This window comes from Danio rerio, chromosome 17 (genome assembly GCF_052040795.2).
Source record: "Danio rerio strain M-AB ecotype USA chromosome 17, GRCz13ab, whole genome shotgun sequence".
In the NCBI taxonomy this organism is placed as follows: Eukaryota; Metazoa; Chordata; class Actinopteri; order Cypriniformes; family Danionidae; genus Danio; species Danio rerio.
This window is the reverse complement of record NC_141037.1, coordinates 39196406-39215511: the sequence shown is the minus strand read 5'-3', so window position 1 is coordinate 39215511 and position 19106 is coordinate 39196406. Positions and strand designations below refer to the sequence as shown.

General features: G+C 36.1%; 1 protein-coding gene across 4 annotated transcripts in view; it reads right to left on the bottom strand.

Moving 5' to 3' along the window:
* Positions 1–19106, bottom strand: part of mta1 (metastasis associated 1) — a 107848-nt gene that overhangs the window by 63643 nt on the left and 25099 nt on the right. For all 4 annotated transcript variants that reach the window (XM_087290832.1, XM_087290833.1, XM_087290831.1 and 1 more), the window contains exons 2-3: positions 9583–9650; positions 5821–5914 (exon numbers count right to left, since the gene is read on the bottom strand). In XM_087290832.1, coding sequence (XP_087146958.1) covers positions 5821–5914; positions 9583–9650 — 162 coding nt within the window. The remainder of the gene's footprint in view (positions 1–5820; positions 5915–9582; positions 9651–19106) is intronic.

Below are 19106 nucleotides of genomic sequence, written 5' to 3'. Positions count from 1 at the left end.
GAAAATTTGCTGCTTAATACATTTAAAACCCTTGGCCAAGAATGCATTTGATGTGATGGAGGTTGCATTTGTGTAGGTAGATTTGATTTGTTTTTAGTTAATTATTCATCAAAATGCTATAAGTGCAGCTACTATGCCTTTTTTTTTTTGGTCTCCTACAAAATGTTTACATTAGGCTTATCACGATATTACATTTTCTTGCTGAAGCTTTAATCATGAGGTACAGTAATATTGTGATATTGAACCAAGCTGCACAAAAAAAAGATTTCTTTAACAGGTATAACCAATACAAAATAATTTTTATACAAATTCAACTTCACAAAGATGATAAAGTAAAATACAGTAGGTAACTCTTTACAATATAGTGCCATTGGTAAATGTTATTCTGTTCAAATCAACCATGAGAAATAGCCATATTATAGTTATAAAGTGTATTTTAAATTTTAACCAAGAAATTAAGATCACCCAAGATTAAATAAAGATTTTGTAGTTTTCATTAAACTTTATTTAAATTTACTGGGAAATTCCCCTGCGCTGTTTTGGCGCTGCTACATCTGAACACAGTTACAGCCTCTCACATGACAGCAGGGAAAGGCTCAGCCAATTACAGTGTTCATATGTGTTTTGAGGCGGTGCGACTCAAGGAGAGACAAGATTTAAGCTTTTCTGCATGTCTAGGTTATTATTGACAGCGCAATTTTATTAAGTGAATTAAATTATTGATGGGGACATTTCAATAGTTGGTCCCCCTCCGCGAACCCTCCATCCACGCTAATTCTACACCCCTGCTTTTTTGCAAGGCACTCCTCATTTAGATGCCTGTTTTGCTTTTTTAGGTGCTGGTTGTTGTATTTCGTCATGCTGTGGCAACAATTATACGACAGCTCTTACAAATGGTGGTTTTGTTTGGTGTCTGTGACTTTGAAACCAAGATATTCCCATATTACTGATGTGCTGTTTTTGTTTAATATCAATTAGTCTTTTAATGCTTCTAAAGCAGCAAATGCCATCATCTCACTCGTTCACGCTTTCCTGTTTGTTTTATTGTTGGCGGTCAGCATAGTTAAGTTGCGCAATTCTGATTGAGCAGAACGAAAGTGTGCTCACTCAATTGGCTAGCAGGACTGTCACACAGACGGCAGTCATGCATTTGCTCAGAGCGGGGGAAGTTAAATAATATATATTTCATATCACAGCCTCTTGCAATTAGCTAATCACAATGTTTCAAATCACGATTGCGATTCAATTTCGATTAATAGCACAGCCCTACTGCCTATTCATTCCACTGTGGCGACCCCTGATTAATAAAGGGACTAAGCCAAAAAATGAATAAATAATTCACTTACTGGCTGCACAGAGTTAAACCAAAAGCCCTTTAAATAATCACAGAAGTCATGTTTACATAAGGAAACATTGTCTGAAATAAATGTCCTATTAAGTTTTCAAATATTTACAACAATTTAAATATTCTTGTAAATTTACTCAAAGTTTAAATAAAAATATTTATTCACGGCACTTTGAAGTGACCACAATATGAATAGGAACCTTATATTAACCTCAAAATAAACTATTTATTAAAATATGTCAATTATATATGTGTAATATTTAAATATAGATGGTGTCAAAGCAGCTTAACCTCAAAGTTCTAGTAAAAAGAAACTGTGTGAGTCCAGTTTTCAGAGTTGAAGTTCAGTTTAGTTCAGTGTGGTTTCATTTTCACTGCTGAAAGTCCAAACACAGTAGAGCAAATCCATTGATGCGCAGCTATGCAAGTCGCAAACCAAGCAAGCCAGGGGTGACAATGGTGAGGAACAAACTTCAGAGAACCCAGTAGGCCATGACCATTTGTCCTCTAGCCAAACCTCTTGCACAAGATATATATCTAAATTATTTATGTATAATATGCCATATTTAATAAACATATGATATGTATAATGCCTAGGCTCATTCACTCAGAAATTGATTCTCTCTAAACTTCTACCTCAGAGCTTACAAATTTTTGATTGGTCCAAGTCTACTGTGATTGTTTCACTATTTACAACACAGTTTGGAAAGGAAACACCAATTCTCATGTCTACATTTTACAACCATAGCTTTCCCCAGTGCTTGTACCAACAAAGCAGTAATTTTTTCATATATTCAAGCCCACATCCTCATTTTTGCAGGTGGGATTTGCTTTGCACCAAAGAAAACAGTGTCCTCTAGACATGTTGACAACACAAACCTAAAATGTCCAGGCCTCAGCTACAGGCATAGTGTTCAATAGCAAACCAGTTAACACCATAGGCTGACATTGTCACAGTTTATTATACAAACACACACAGGTTTGTGCGGAACGTAAGACTACAATTACTGACAACTTGTTTCAGGCAGTCTAGAAATGTTTCCTTCTTTTGAAAAACAGTACCTCCATTTATTGTGCACACTGATCTTTAAACTTTATACTTTCAATAACAAACAATATAAATCTTTTTAAACTTCAGAGACATTTTATGTTCGCATAACAGCCACATCAACACTACATAAAAAGAATCATGTGCATAAAGTACATTAAAGTAAGTAAAGTAAATAAAAAACAATGAGTTTAGAGTCAGCATGAACTAAAAATGGAAAATATACAGACTTCTCATGTCAGACTTCTACCAATTATATAGGGTAGTGTGTTCACGTATGGCAGGGTTGGTTTGATTAAAAACGATTGCACTATTGCTCTGCTGAAACCACTGAAAAAGATGGGTCTATGTCCAATTTCAAACAAATGATAGTGCACAGTTCAAATAAAATTCTCACGCAACTACAAAGAGATTTAAACGAACCATAATCAGGACAACACATGCCCATAAAAGGGAGCAGAAAGCAGAAGTGTGATTTTTCGGATGGTAAAGGTGTCAGAGAAGCATCACTCAACAGATCTTCGTTTGTTTGTGAACCTGAGGAATTCCTGTTACCGTTTTGTCTCTTGACAATCTAAATGGATTCTAAACTTATAAATCACGCACATACAATAAGCACATTTTGCACAGTGCACAGTATTTATGGTATGTTTAGATATAAAATATATGTTTGAAGACTAGGCCTGTCATGGTATCTATTTTTTCTTGTACGATATGTCGCACCAAAATATATTGCTATTATTGTCATTTTAAGACCACTCATTATATAATGTCCAAATGTACACTCCTCCAAAGAACACATAACATTTTATTCTTAAGAAAATTTCATTTAATTACAGTGATTTTCACAATTTAATAATTAGGCATTATTAGGCATAATTAGGAATCAGAATGTGAAAACGTATATCCTAAATGAATAAATAATAATAAATGTTAGCAAAAAAGTGTCTGCGATACCTGCTACCAGATCTATTTTCAGTTGTCAAATATAATAAAGTAAACTACTAAAAAGTACATATGTTGATTATTGTGACAGGCCTAAATAAGACCAATTAGATTCTGTTAGAAAGTTTAGTTTTGGTCTTAAAAATGACAAAAGTGAAACATGTTTTGTAGTTGTGCAAAATATTTTAATGTTGAGATGAAATATCCACATTACAATTACCTGATTTCACAGATGGGGGAAAAAAAAAACATCAATGTTTACAAAATACATATCGCTCTCATTAAAAACAGCTGAAAAAGCTTGCCTCAAAATGCAGGACTTACAGATTAAGGCTGCATTTACACTGCAGATCTTGATGGTCAATTCCGATTTCGTGACTGTATCTAATTTTTTTGACAACCTGACGTGCATCCAATTGTCTGCATTTATACTGCACAAGGCAAAGGGCCGAAAGAGCAGGGGGAAAAAAAGATTAGGGTTTCATTTTTTTTTTATTTTCTTTTTAACAACTTGTTTAGCTATAGTTTATGACAGAAAGGTTATGCTTTGTCAATATTATTTTAAGTGAGGCTTTTTTTAAACCAGTAGGGATTTTAATGTCATGTCCATAGCGTGATTTTACTCTTGTATGCAATAGATTTATATTAATTCATATTGTTTACATGGCAGATGTTGTGCTCTCTCATTAGCATCCTTAAATACTTGTGCAACATGACAGTATAAAAGCTTTTTTTGTCCTAGTATACACTCACCGGACACTTCCGAACTGCGTTAGTCCTTTGTGGCGTAGATTCAACAAGGTACTAGAAATATTCCTTAGAGATTTTTGGTCCATATTGGCATGATAGCATCATGTTGCTGCAGATTTGTCAGCTGCACATTCATGATGGGAATTTCACGTTCCACCACTTCCCAAAGGTGCTCTATTGGATTGGGATCTGGTGGCTGTGGAGGCCTTTTGACAACAGTGAACTCATTGTCATGTTCAAGAAACCAGTCAGAGATGATTCACGCTTTATTACATTGTGCGTTATCCTGCTGGAAGTAGCCATCAGAATATTGGTACACTGTGGTCATAAAGGGATGGACATGATCAGCAACAGTACTCAGGTAGGCTGTGGTGTTGACACGATGCTCAATTGGTACTAATGAGCCCAAAGTGTGCCAAGTAAATATCCCCAACACCATTACACCACCAGCAGCCTGAACCGTTGATACAAGGCAGGATGGATCCATGCTTTCATGTTGTCGAAACTAAGTTCTGAACTTACCATCCGAATGTTGCAGCAGAAATCGAGACTCATCAAATCAAGCAATGTTCTTTCAATCTTCTATTGTCCAATTTTGGTGAGCCTGTGTGAATTGTAGCCTGTTGCCTGTTCTTAGCTGTCAAGAGTAGCACGCGGTGTGGTTCGATGTGTGGTTCGGTGTGGTTCAAGATTCGATGTGTTGTGCATACCTCAGTTGTAACGAGTGGTTATTTGAGTTACTATCCTTACTATCAGCAAAATGTCTGGCCATTCTCCTCTGACATCAACAAGGCATTTATGCCCACAGAACTGCCACTAATTGGATATTTTTTTTCTTTCTCAGACCATTCTCTGTAAACCCTAAAGATGGTTGTGCGTGAAAATCCCAACAGATCAGAAGTTTCTGAAATACTCAGACCAGTCCATCTGGCACGAACAACCATGCCACATTTGAAAGTCTCTTCAACCACCTTTCTACGCCATTCTGATGCTCAGTGTGAACTGCAGCAACCGTCTTGATCATGTCTACATGCTTAAATGCATTAAGTTGCTGCCATGTGATTGGCTAATTAGAAATGTGCGTTAACGAGCAGTTGGACCGGTGTACCTAATAAAGTGGCCGGTGAGCGTGTAAGACTTAAGGTTTGGGACTCTATCAGGTGAAAATCTGATATACCTGCTCACACTGCAGACGTGAGAGCACAGATCCGATTCATATTGGATACATTTCCACATATTAACAAGGCCTGAATCTGATTTTAATTAATTGAATCCATGGAAATTGTTTTCCAGCTTACACATACATGGGCCATATCCCATGTGTTCCACATAGGAGAAATAAAAAAGGGAATTGGGTCAGTTGAACCATGCAGTGTAAATGCAGCCTAAAAGTATCGTATTTCTTTTTGTTTTAGACTACGAAACCATAAGTGTTAACATAACCACAGCTGATCAACAGTTACTTAAATACGCAATGAATTGATGTTGATATTGACAATTCAGATATCCATTTTACTAAAAACGATGTTTGTCTGAATGCTTAAAACAATCCGTTACCATTTCAATCTGCTTTAATTCAATACATGCTCAATCTAGCATTCAAACAAACATATGCCTAGCAAATTATGGTCAAAACCAATTTTTGAAGTGTTCCAAAAGTACATTCAAATGGGTATTCAGTCATTGGCAGCGATAAGCATTGTGTTCAAAGTGGTCTCTGACAGCTACTCACGTGCATGTTTGTCAGCGAGGGCGATGAGTGTTGCGGAAATGTCTCTGCGGCGGTAGAAACACACCACTTTGGCCTCCACGTTCCCATTCGCCGTCTGCAAAACGGAAAGAGAGTTGTCACAGCAACAGCCGCCAGACCAATCGGCTGCCGTGGAAGCCTCAATATGCAAATTGAGGATCAAACCATAAGCATGACCTAAACACCTCTGCACTTCCTGGGTGATCTGAGAGGTGATGGAGAGAAGATGAGGAACGCAGCCCGAGGGCACGCTGTGATGTTAGACATGACCTGGGAGTGTAAACACCATAAGAAGAAAAGCTGTAGCAATTTTGTTCCAGTCATTTAGATGAAGGTTTTGCCAAGCGGACAATTCAGAAAAATGAAAAACAAATCTAAAGCAAGCTTGTCATGCTGCAAAACTGAAAACCTGAATGATTTTCTTCACTTTTTTCAAGGGGATATTTGAAGAACATTCTAGTCACAATATAATGAGAGTGAGAGAGAACTGCACTACAATAGCATCATCCATATAATGGCTCTGTGTAATCAAAGACATGTATTTAGATATAATAAACTGAAGATGTTTAGATTGTGTCAGCATTGAAAAAGCTAAATTGAATAAGTTCAATTACTGAATTAATAATTCAGACTAAGGGTTATGTAATAATGATAAGCTGCTGAATTTCTGTGTGGCATCTTGGCAAACGGTGCCAGATTGTATAATATGCGTATACTATGGCCCAATCTCAATTCTACCCCTTAGCCCTTACTACTACCCCTCATTATGCAAGTTTACGTGAAGGGGTAGGGGTGTCCCAATTCTCAAGATAGCCCTTGAAACTGGTATTTCCACACTCGAACCACACTTGAAACCAAGGGGTACAGAAATTTCCTGAATACACCATCTACAGTAGCAAAATGGATGCACATACAAGTCTGGAGAAGTACAAATTTAAGAATGTTTGTATGTTTTGGCATTATTAATCTTTTTTTTACAACAAACAAATATATATTTTAATACATTCATAATGATGTTTGTGTTTTACGGTCATGTTTAAAAAAAAAAATAAAAAAAAAGTAAAAAAATTTAATTTTGCTATCTATAATCCATAGTAAAAACTCCTATATAGTAGTCCCACAACATATTTTTACATCTGACACTTGATGGCGCTCGAATACCTGGTCAAAAAATTTTAGTGACTAAGAATTTCCTTTTTCCAATGTCTGGCATACATTTTTTGTGTTTACAGCCGCAATATATCACTAGTGAAAGGAGAGGCGGGCAGTTTTCTGATCGCACATGAGTACATGCGCCAAACAAATAAAGAAATAAGGGAAAGAAAACATCTAGCCTTATAGTCTGGGGTCTTTTTGCATATAATCACCCTTATGTTTCCCTTTTAAATGTAAGGCTGCTGCATAAAATAATAAAGTAGTTTTAATTTATAGTGACGTTTTTTGCTGCGTCCTCCTTTATGTTTCAATAACGCAAAATAATCTTTACACCATATTAAAGACACAGCAGACAGTAAAGGTTTTCGAGAGTTTTTGTCAAGTTTAAAATGTTTGTTTGTGCGCGTTTAGATGCCTGTATGTGTGTTTGAGACCGGGCTAAAGCGCTCCTTCAGCTCTGTTATGCCGCGAGCGGCTTTTTTCTTTATTTATTTTGGAGATAATACACAATATAAATACAACAGAAGGACATACAACTTAACAAAATACGTGCCCACTTTCGTAGACTTTAAACAATATAGTGTCATATCTTGATAAAATAGCTTTAATGAAATATAATTTAAAGAATTACAAATATCGGATAAATATAAAATCATATTAAATAAATAAACCAATATAAAATAAACAAAAGCTAGCTATATGTAGGTAGCCTATATACAATACATAAATCGAACCGTTTTAAAGCCACATATATAGCCTAACTTTGATTTTACAAAGACCTATCTGAAAAAAAAAAAAGATTTTCGATATTTTATAAAAACAATTAACACCGGAGAAGGTTTGAAATATTATTTATAAAGTATTTGGATATGATGATATTAATCAAATCGGGCAAACAGAGCAATATTTGGGTGAGTGAAAGCAGAATCTAGCCTATACCTTTTTTTCTGTCACCCAGTCCTGCGCAGCGCTCGCTGCTTTAAACGCATCAGGGGAAGTCCAAACACAAAATGGGTTCTATATCCTCAAACAACTGTTTATGTTTTTATATGACGTGGTTAAATTTATAAATGAAACTTTAAATGAAGAGCTTTAGTGAATAGCTGCCGAACGCAACAAATATGGCTATATTTTATAAGGCTACTCGCTCTTATGCTGAAACACTTAACACGACTAATATCAAAACGAGGATGTTATAAAATACATGCAATATCGAGTTATAAAGGAGAATTTCGGTGGCTTTATATTATGGATGTGTGCGCTCTCTGTGATGGGTCCCTGCGTTCGGCGAGAGCACTCCATGCACAATGCCAGTTGGTCAGCGAGTAAACAAATGTAATGAATGGAAATACACAGGTCTGTGCGTATAGACATTTCATGTACTGCTGTACAGTAACGTGTCATTTGTTTGTTTCGGTTGTCTTCATTTTAATGGTTTCGTTTCGTGATGATTCTATGGTGTGCTTTATCTGAAGTGGGCGGGTTGTGTGACGTTTGATTCGGGGACGTTCTGTGGGCGGTGTTTGCGTGACGCGCTGTGAGCTATTAGCTCGTCAGTGGAAACGCGACATGATTTCGGCCTCATTTCTCAACCTACCGGGCTATTGGCCCGGCCCGGCCCGATTAAAGCCCTGGCTCGCACTGGCCCGATAGTGGAAATGCGGCTACTATGTATCAAGAGCCAAGGGGTAAGGGTAAGAGTACAAAACTAGAATTGGGATTGGGCCTATTTTAGCATTTATCTTAACTTTCCAAGTTTTTGTCATTGTTGTCGTTTTCAGTTTACATTGCTTTCATTGTTTTGTATTTTAAAAGCTGGTATTTTTACAATATATTTTAGGTTTTGTTATTTTAAAGCAGGGTCCTGCAGACCTATTTATGATAGCTTTTTAGCACATTTTGTAATTTACTTCCTATCATTGTATAAAAAAAGTCAACATTTTTTCACAATTGCATTTGACTTTTTTATAATAATAATCAATAGCACAAACAGTAACTGACTGACTTGGTAACTGCCATACTGATTTCACCAAGCAAGGCAAGTTCCTGGATTAACATCTATGTTGATCCTGAAACCACATTCCAATCAGCCAATCAGAATCAAGCAATATGTTTACCGTTTATGCTATTTAGGCTTACAGTTGTGTTTATGCACTTCTACATGATTGTTATCCAACTATGAATCTCCTCTGATTTGGGGAATAAATTACAGTTATGGTCAGGTTTATGGGTAGGGAATTGGTGTGGATTACATTTTCCAACAAAAATGATGTTCCAGGATCAACATAGATGTTAATTTCTGATCGCATCGTACTTCGCAAAATTGAGCCTTGATAAACTTCATTTACATACTCATCATAAGTTGCATGTCAGAAAAGGAAACTCCTAAAATTGAACACAAACCGTCAGACTCTTTTCATTGCAAATGTTTGTCATTAGTAAATCCTAACGGCAGTTTTTAAACACCAAAAGAGGTTTTGCTCAGGAGCACGCTGTTAGTAAATCTGTCCCTTAAAGTATTAAAGGGTAAAAAGCTTCAGTCTTGTAGTGTTAGGCTTTTAGCACCACAGAGATTTGTTTGTTACTCACCTTGTTGAGTTCCTCTATTCGCCTGATCAGCAGTGGGTTACTGGAGGAGTTTTCGAAATAAACATAATCTGTGAGGAGAGAAAGAAACAAGCGTTAGTGTTTGCACACCTCCAGTCTGTCAGCGACAGGCAACAACTCCTGTCAGGCTCCCACACCTGCTGAAGCTTACCGGACTGTTTCAGAGACTAAACACAGTATTCTCAGCCGGCTACATGACAGGAGCGCCTCAGCGTTTTGGCAAGTTCCCCAATGACAACGCTTGAAAACAAATGCCATGACACTGCGAAATGCTATGGAGTTTGTAACTCAACCTCATAGACAACCTTCAGTGTCCACTTTTGACTGACAACAAACAACACCAGTATTAGGAGTGTCACGAGCAAAATAGATCATTAATCTCAAACAAGATCAACAAAATGCTGATTTTCTTTAGAAAATGCATCCATAATACAACTGAAATGCACAACACTTAATAGCAGATTTTTAATAGTGGAATAAAAGTTAGCGTCACGTTTCGAATTGAAACTTTCTTATTCAAATCTGGAAATGAATAACCTTGGTATTGTATTTGTTTACAAGTAGTTTGCTTGTTTAGTTTCAATTTAAATAAAAAAACTGTCCAACTAATATTGTTAAACATAATAAAGAAAAAAAAAACTAAAGATTTGTTTTCTAAAAAAAAAAAAAAAAAAACCTGACACAACCAGTGATGCAACGGACTTTAGATTTTAAAAAAGACTGTATAACTAGCTTAAGAAATATTTGTTGAAGTTTACTTTGGAGATCGAATTTGAATTTTGATCTCAAACAATTATTCATTAATTCATTTTCTTGTCGGCTTAGTCCCTTTATTAATCTGGGGTCGCCACAGCGGAATGAACCGCCAACTTATCCTGCAAGTTTTTACACAGCGGATGCCCTTCCAGGCGCAACCCATCTCTGGGGAACATCCACACACACAATCACACTCACACTCATACACTACGGACAATTTAGCCTACCCAATTCACCTGTACCGCATGTCTTTGGACTTTGGGGAAAACAGAGCACCCGGAGGAAACCCACGCGAACGCAAGGAGAACATGCAAACTCCACACAGACACGCCAACCAAGCCGAGAATCGAACCAGTGACCTTCTTGCTGTGAGGCGACAGCACTACCTACTGCGCTACTGCTTCGCCCTCAAACAATTATAAAAAAAATTAATTGTTCGTCCAGAAATCTGTTTCACATGGAAATTAGTGTGAAAAAAGGCAGATCTAATGTGACTTTTGCAGCATGAGATGAGCTTCATCTATTGAACTGTATATGATTCTTTCAAGTTTTAATTTTTTAAATGAAAAGGAAATCATGCTGTTTTGTGCTTGTGCTCAGCCTCAGAGATAAACAGAACATGCACATGTAAAATCATCATTTGGTGAATCAAGGCAAGTTCAATTCTTACATTGAAGATGCTTAAAGCACAGTTTGTTTGTATTTATTTTTATTTGTATGCACAGTTTCTATTGTATTTATTCCTTTCCCATAATTGTGAGAATTGTTTGTTTGTTGGATTATTCTTTTGGCCCATTCTGATGCAGTATTGTTCATTGTGAATTGTGAAAGATCTTTAAAATGAACAGATGTAACAGCAATTATTATTTACACGCAGGAAAAATTTGGTGATATGGCCCAGTGATAACCGTGATTACAGTTATGACCAAATAATCAAGATTATGACTTTTTTCATAATCGAGTGTCACAACATTATCAACGTTTTTAGAATGAAACCCATCCACTTCCCTTTTTGATTTAAGTTCAGAAAAATGATCTCTACATTACGCTATAACATTCACGCTCCGTGGGCATGTGCATATTTTGATAGCATCTACAGTATGATTGCAGTCTACCTCTAATGTAACTGGTCAATTGACGAATCAAGGTGTCTTTATCATTTTCAAAATGCACCGTTTTCGAAGGTCAAAGATGCCGAAGTAGTTTGGATACCAGGAACAATCATAACCATGTGCTTTTTAAAAGAGAATGCACTAGTGTAAATGACACCTTAACCCTTGTGTGCTGTTGGGGATGTTTTCCTCCACTCTGGGGTGATTCTGAGTGTTAATTTGGCCATAACTTCCTCTGTGCTTCAGCAAATGAAATTATTTTTTGTGACAACTTACTGACACATATTTTGAGAAAATGCTGTGAAAATGTAACAATCCATTCTGGGCAAATCGACTACACTTTCGTTATGTTCTTGGCTGTTTTTGACCCATTGACTTCCATTATAATGACATTTTTTGATACCAAAGCCATGACACCATATATGATAGATGTTTTTGTTTATTAATTAAGATGTGCACTCCCACATGCATTTAAAGTTTACCGAATTTTTTGTACTTTCAACTTGACAATGACACGATTTATAATTTCGACCCTTTATTTACTTGTAAATCATAGCAATGTTTCGTGTCATTGGCCCTCCAACCAGTGCGTTCAGTTCGTTCTTCTTGTGTGTCAACCCTCCTTCCCCACCGTATTTGTGTGTCTGTGTAGTGTGCGTGTGCTTTTGGCCTTGCTCCAGGGCGTGTGGGTTCTGTGCAGGCTTACAGCTCTGTGGGACGTCCCCCGCAGGCCTCAGGCTTGGTGGGGTGCCTGGTCTTAACCCTGTGCACGCCAAGACCTCTGGCAGATTACACCCCGCGTACAGCAGACAGCATAACAAACACACACACACACACACACACACACACACTGCCACAGTAATCCCATGGTTTTGGTTTGAAGGGGAGAGGAGGGGGGGCTAGAAAACCAAGTCTGGCAAAAACACATTTGGAAACTCTGTGTTTAGTAGCGCAGCCATGTGAGCCCACAGTTCCTGTTTCAGAGAGAAGCCTGTTTACTAATACATCAATTTCAGGATTTTACTGAGATAATAAAAGGCAAAAGCAAGTGTTAAAATTCAGGACAGAAGGAGGAGATTTACAAAAGTTGAGTTGAGGAATACATCACCTCATTTTTTAATGTTTGCCACTTTGTAAGACAGTTGGTGTAGAGATATGGTAAATTATGATAATGATGACATTAAAGATTTACACCAACAATTAGGGCTGAATATGATGATATTTTGTTTTTCCACAATATACTTAAATATTTTGTTCAAATGTAAATAAAAGCTGAGAAATAAACACTTTTTCCACAATGATGTACATCGTGTTATTGTCTTTTGGGAGAAGCCTGTGTCATTTCTGGTCAAATGAATAAAACGTTTGTTGACTAAAGTTGAATAATTGGCCAGGTGTGTGAATTATTGCAGGCTTGACTGTATATTAAGATATGAATATGATTTAAATAACTGTATTTGAGAAGAATTCATAGTTTTACATCAATGGACAGTAAATAAAATATAATAAATTAATTGCAAGCATAAATTAATACAATAGAACAGAGATACAAATTAGATGGTGCTCTATTGCTTTGTGGGAAGGATAACAGCATTGAGGTACAGAAATTAAAAGATCAAATGTAAAACACACTGCATAAAGTAGTCAACATTTGAAGTGGATCAAAACCTTTCATCAAAGTTGCCTTAAAACTGTTCAACAACACTCATTCTTCAATGTAAGGATGTCGCCAGGGGGGCTTATTGGTTTCTTTTCTTGTGCATACCACCAGCCACTAACTGCCCATCTGAAAGATTTTTTTCAGCATAGAGGTCATTTAGTCATGCAACTTCACTATTTGTAATGTTACAGTAGGGCTGTGCAATTAATCAAAAATCCGATTTCGATTTTGGCTTCTAACAATTATGAAAAACCTTTAATCGAGATAAACGATTATTGCATCATATACCTTACGCATCATATACCTTACGCTCTTAAAAGCGTGAAAGACCGCGTGATTCTGTGTGTTTGCGGCACGAAAAAACACAGTTAGAAGCATGCGGTCAGCATTTAGTCTCATTCGCACACTGAGACGAGCAGAGCGCACACATCTTAAGTCATTAATGTGAGCGCTTTAATGGTCAAATATGTGTCAAAACGCAGTGTTTAGTGATTATTCATATTCACCCTCATTTGTGTAATAAACAAACACGTTGAGAATCAAAAGACACATGAAAGAGAAAACTAAAGTGACAGCGCGCAATTCCTGCTGCCGCCTGTTTTCATCATTATTAATCAAACAAAACAAAAAGTTTTTCTAACGATGAAGATGCTTAAAGCACAGTCAGTTTTTATATTTTATTATATTATATTTACTTCTTGTTCCTTTGCAGGATGGAAAATAACTGTATGCAGTTAAAGTCAGAATTATTAGCTCTCCTGAATATTAGCAACCCTTTCCCCCACAATTTCTGTTTAATGGAAAGAAGATTTTTTTTCAACTTATTTCTAAACATAATAGTTTTAATAACTCATTTCCAATAAATGATTTATTTTATCTTTGCTATGACGACAGTACATAATATTTTACTAGATATTTTTCAATATACAAGCATTCAGATTCAAAGTGCGATTCAAAGGCTTAATTGAGTTCATTGTATAACAGTAGTTTCTTCTGCAGACAATCAAAAATATATTGCCTAAGGGGGCTAATAATATTGACCTTAAAATGGGTTTCAAAATATTTAAACCTGCTTTTATTCTAGCCGAAATAAAACAAATAAGCCTTTCTCTAGAAGAAAAAAATTAAGAATTTGAGGAAAAATTTGAGGAAATACTGTTAAAATTCCTTGCTCTGTTAAACATAATTCGGGAAATATTTATTTTAAAAAATTCTCAGGAGTGCTAATTATTTAGACGTTAACTAATAATTGTTTTGAATTATCGTGATTACAATTATGATCAAAATAATCGTGATTATGATTTTTCCCAAAATCGAGCAGCCCTGTTACAGTATGTATTTAAATAATGATGGTTAGTTCCTTTAATTGAAAGCTCAGATTTGATTTTCACAATTTCTTTTGAGGTTTACTGTATTTACTGTATACAAGTTTGTTTTGATTGTTCAGTGTTCACACTTTACCATTGAAAGAACTTTGTAGCATCATTGTTTGAGAGTCTCTTTAACACTTATGTTTATTATATTATAGAGAGATCAAATATTTGGTTAAAAATATTTTTGACTATTAAATCTATTTGGCTTAATGTTAGGTTAGGATTTGTAAATGTTCAAAATATGCTGTAAAGTTAGTGGTGTATAAATGATTCAATACAATTATTCTTGAGTAAAACTTCAATTGGTAAAATGTCTTGTGCCTTACTCTCTCAGGCCTTAAAAACATGCAAATGATACAATTTCACTCCATTATTGGTAAACTCTGCAACAATTTCAGAAATCTTTTGTTTTGAACTGTGACTCTTGCTTAAATATAATCCCAACTCAACAATGCATGTCTATGCGATGTGACTATTGTGGAGGCACACATTGCAATCTTGATGCTGAAACGATATTTTGTGCAGCTCTAGTTTCTGGGTCCAAGCCGCTGCTCATGTCAATTGAGAAAATATTTGTTCATGGTGACTTTTTAGTCACAGATCACACATTAAAGTCAATTTCTTATCAAATCCGTGGCACGTGAGCAATGTTTCCAAATTGCATTGTCAGTAGGGGTGTAACGATGTATCATTGTACGATTTATTGCGATGCAAAAATGTCACAATATGCATTGTGGCGTTATGACGATGTCATTACGATATGACGTCCATTTTCTCTTATTAGTTGAGCTGTTTGCACGTGAGCTACGTTCCACCTGCTGTCGCACGTGAGTTCAGATTGCAGCAGCAGTAATGTTAGCAGACCAAGATGAGTGGAGTTGAAATAGAGGATGGCCCATCCTCTCAAAATCAGACGTCTTTCAACATTTCGGTTGTACTGTACAGTCATTGCTTTAGACTCGTCCGCTTTTTGACACGCATACTGGGTCAAACATAGCCTAAGTTTTAAAGTCTTCACAGTGATTTACATACTTTGCACAGCGACATGAATACCTCCTAATGGTGTTGAAAGAGTCACATACTGTATTTATAAGGTACAATTCAACTTAAAATATCATTCTGTCATATAATGATGTATTGGCGGCCGCAAAATCACACATGACGTGAGCTGACCGTGAGCTGTTACTACAGAGGGCGGACTATGATAGACACGCGCACGAGCGCGTCTGCTTCAGTGAACAGAACCTGCAGGTTGTGACTAACAGGTATTTAGTCACATTTTAGAGTTATGATTACGACGAGCATGAACTCTTTTGAGTAAAGAGGTAAAAAAAAATGCACGTCAACATGACATGGACAGCGCCGACATCAGCGACGCGGAAGAAATAGTAAACCAGCCTAAACTGCTGAAAAGAGCCACGACTGTCCTGTGTAATGAAAAGACGGCCACCCTGTCACTTATCATGCCCAAAATGAAGACAGCCATCCATAAAAACCTCTCAGACAGATACACATCAGTTCAGGATTATTTCATAGAACTGCTGATTACCTGGAAATGTAGACTTTTTTTTTTTTTTGCACACACAAAAAACGCAAGTTATTTTTTTTTTTTTAAGCAAAGCCTTAAGCTCTTTCTTACTGTTTACAATTCAATTGAATTGAATCATTTCAATAATATTTTATCAGAAGTTTTTAAATTGTTTTTTTTCAGAGACAGTCCTGTTTAATTTATTTTCTTAAAGAAGGTTCAGTTTAACAAGTTGAAACAAAAGAAATACATAAAAAACAGTTTACTTGGTAATTAAATTATTTAAAATAAAATTTGCATTTCAGTTTAATTTTTTATTTTTATTCCAAATATCGTGATACATATCGAACCGTGAACATTATATCGTGATACACATTGTATCGTGAGCTGAGTGTCTCGTTACACCCCTAATTGTCAGTAATTTTTCTTACCATATCTGTTTTATCTATTATACTTTTGTAAAGCTGCTAGTGACCATTACATGTATGCAACATCATTAATTCATTCTCTTAGGTGAGGGGGGATCTCATATATAGAGGAAAAATGTACTTATGTAATGGCAAAGTTATATAAGCTTGAAGCATCAAAATCGGTACTTTGTATCGGCTGATCACATTGATGAGAAATCGGTACTCGGTATCAGCGTATTACAATGGTGAGAAATCAGTAGTTTGTATCGGCTGATCACAATGATGAGAAATTGGTACTGTATCGGCTGATCACAATGATGAGAAATCGGTACTTTGTATCAGCTGAACACAATGAGAAATTGTTACTTTGTATTGGCTGATTACAATGATGAGAAATTTATACTCGGTATCAGCTGATTACAATGATGAGAAATCAGTACTCGGTATCGGCTGATTACAATAATGAGAAATCGGTACTTGGTATCAGCTGATTACAATGATGAGAAATCGGTACTTGTATCGGCTGAACACAATAATGAGAAATCGGTACTTGTATCCGCTGATTACAATGATGAGAAATCGGTACTTTGTATCGACTGATCACAATGATGAGAAATCGGTACTTGTATTGGCTGATTACAATGATGAGAAATCGGTACTTTGTATCGACTGATCACAATGATGAGAAATCTGTACTCGGTATCAGCTGATTACAATGGTGAGAAATCAGTAGTTTGTATCGGCTGATCACAATGATGAGAAATCTGTACTTTGTATCAGCTGAACACAATGATGAGAAATCGGTACTTGTATCGGCTGAACACAATAATGAAAAATCGGTACTTGTATCCGCTGAATACGATGATGAGAAATCGGTACTTTGTATCGACTGATCACAATGATGAGAAATCTGTACTCTGTATCAGCTGATCACAATGATGAGAAATCGGTAGTTTGTATCGACTGATCACAATGATGAGAAATCGGTACTTGTATTGGCTGATTACAATGATGAAAAATCGGTACTTTGTATCGACTGATCACAATGATGAGAAATCGGTACTCGATATCAGCTGCAAAAATCCTGATCAGAGCATCCCTACCTGTAACTATTATCAATTGCTTATCAAAAGCTGCATAGATACATATTCACTATGAGTATTTTACAATCAGCATTTTAGCATTATTTTGTATTATACACATCCATAATTTTCCTTAAACTTACAATAGCATACATACCTATTGCTTGGGTATTATTGTAGCACAGTTTGCTAAGCACAATGTCACCAGACTGTGGCCTTTAATATATTTATTTATATATATATTTTTTAACACAAACATCAGGGCATGCCAAGGGTTAACACCTTTGATGTGAGGAGACATTAAAAATACTGCTTCTGCTAGCTGACATTACATCAACGCAGATTAAAACAATGAATGTTTGCAAATGATGCATGCACTGGAGGTAAATATTTTGAGCTATAAACAGCATTGTGCAAGAATCCTTAATTAAGAGACTTTATTAATTGATATTAATTGATCTGCCACAATCATAATTTGCATGAGTAGAAATAAGTGATTGGATTTTACTCACACAACAATGTTAGTTAGCTTTAATTTAAAGTGAAAACTGAAGTGAATAGTAATTTTTTAATTTTTTGGGGGTGAAAAAAAGGAAGTTTGTGCCAGATATCAAAACTTAACAACAATATTATTATTCATTCAATACAACCCTATTAAAATATATATTCATGTTTAATCAATGATATTTTTAGGATGAATGGGCTGCCCAAATTACATCACATACAAGCAATCATACAATGGCAGATTAAGATGAAACCTACAGTAGATTTACATGTAATGGATAGCTTTTATCACTTGTCACTTTATACCGTCAGGCCTAGAGTGAACACAGCACTGGCCACAAACGTGCTGTTCAAATAAGCTCAGTCTACAGAACCGCTGGCTGCAAAGAGACACAAAGTGACTTTGCTACGTCTCAATGACTTAATGTTGTCTTGGAAAGTCTGGGAGGCAGTTCCTTCCTGTCTGTTGTTGTTGGGATTTGTATGCTGGTTAGTCTGCAGACACACCGTCTGTAGCGCAGAGATCTATTTAATGTCACAATATACACACAGAGGGTCTACTCCAGTTAACAAAAGGTGAACACAAACACAGAACACCAAATAAGTAGATATTTATAATAGTGGGCAAATATAATTTCTATGAAGATTTTTTTCAGCTTCTTAGAGTTTAATGTCGAAAAGTTGCTAAATTTCTTCTGGTTATGGCACAGTGCTGAGTGGACGCAAAATGGAGCTCCGCAAAAAAGACTGACTTAAATTCACTTCTTTAACTCTACAATTTTTGACAGACTGATTCCATTTTTACACTCAGATACATCTTAATGTTCCAAGAAACCAATTAAAATGACACAAACCAGACAAATTAACGGTACCTGGGGAAGTAGATGCTAAATCCAGAGAAGCTAACGGCAGAGAGGAAGCTTCCGGTGCTACCATCTATCATAGAATGTGCAATTCTTGACGCTATCCACTCACTAAAATTGGACTTTGCTGTGCCATTTGATTGACTGCTCCAGGCAATTAAGAGAGTAACATTAACACAAATAACAGAAATGTTCAGAAAAGTAACATTTAAAGCACT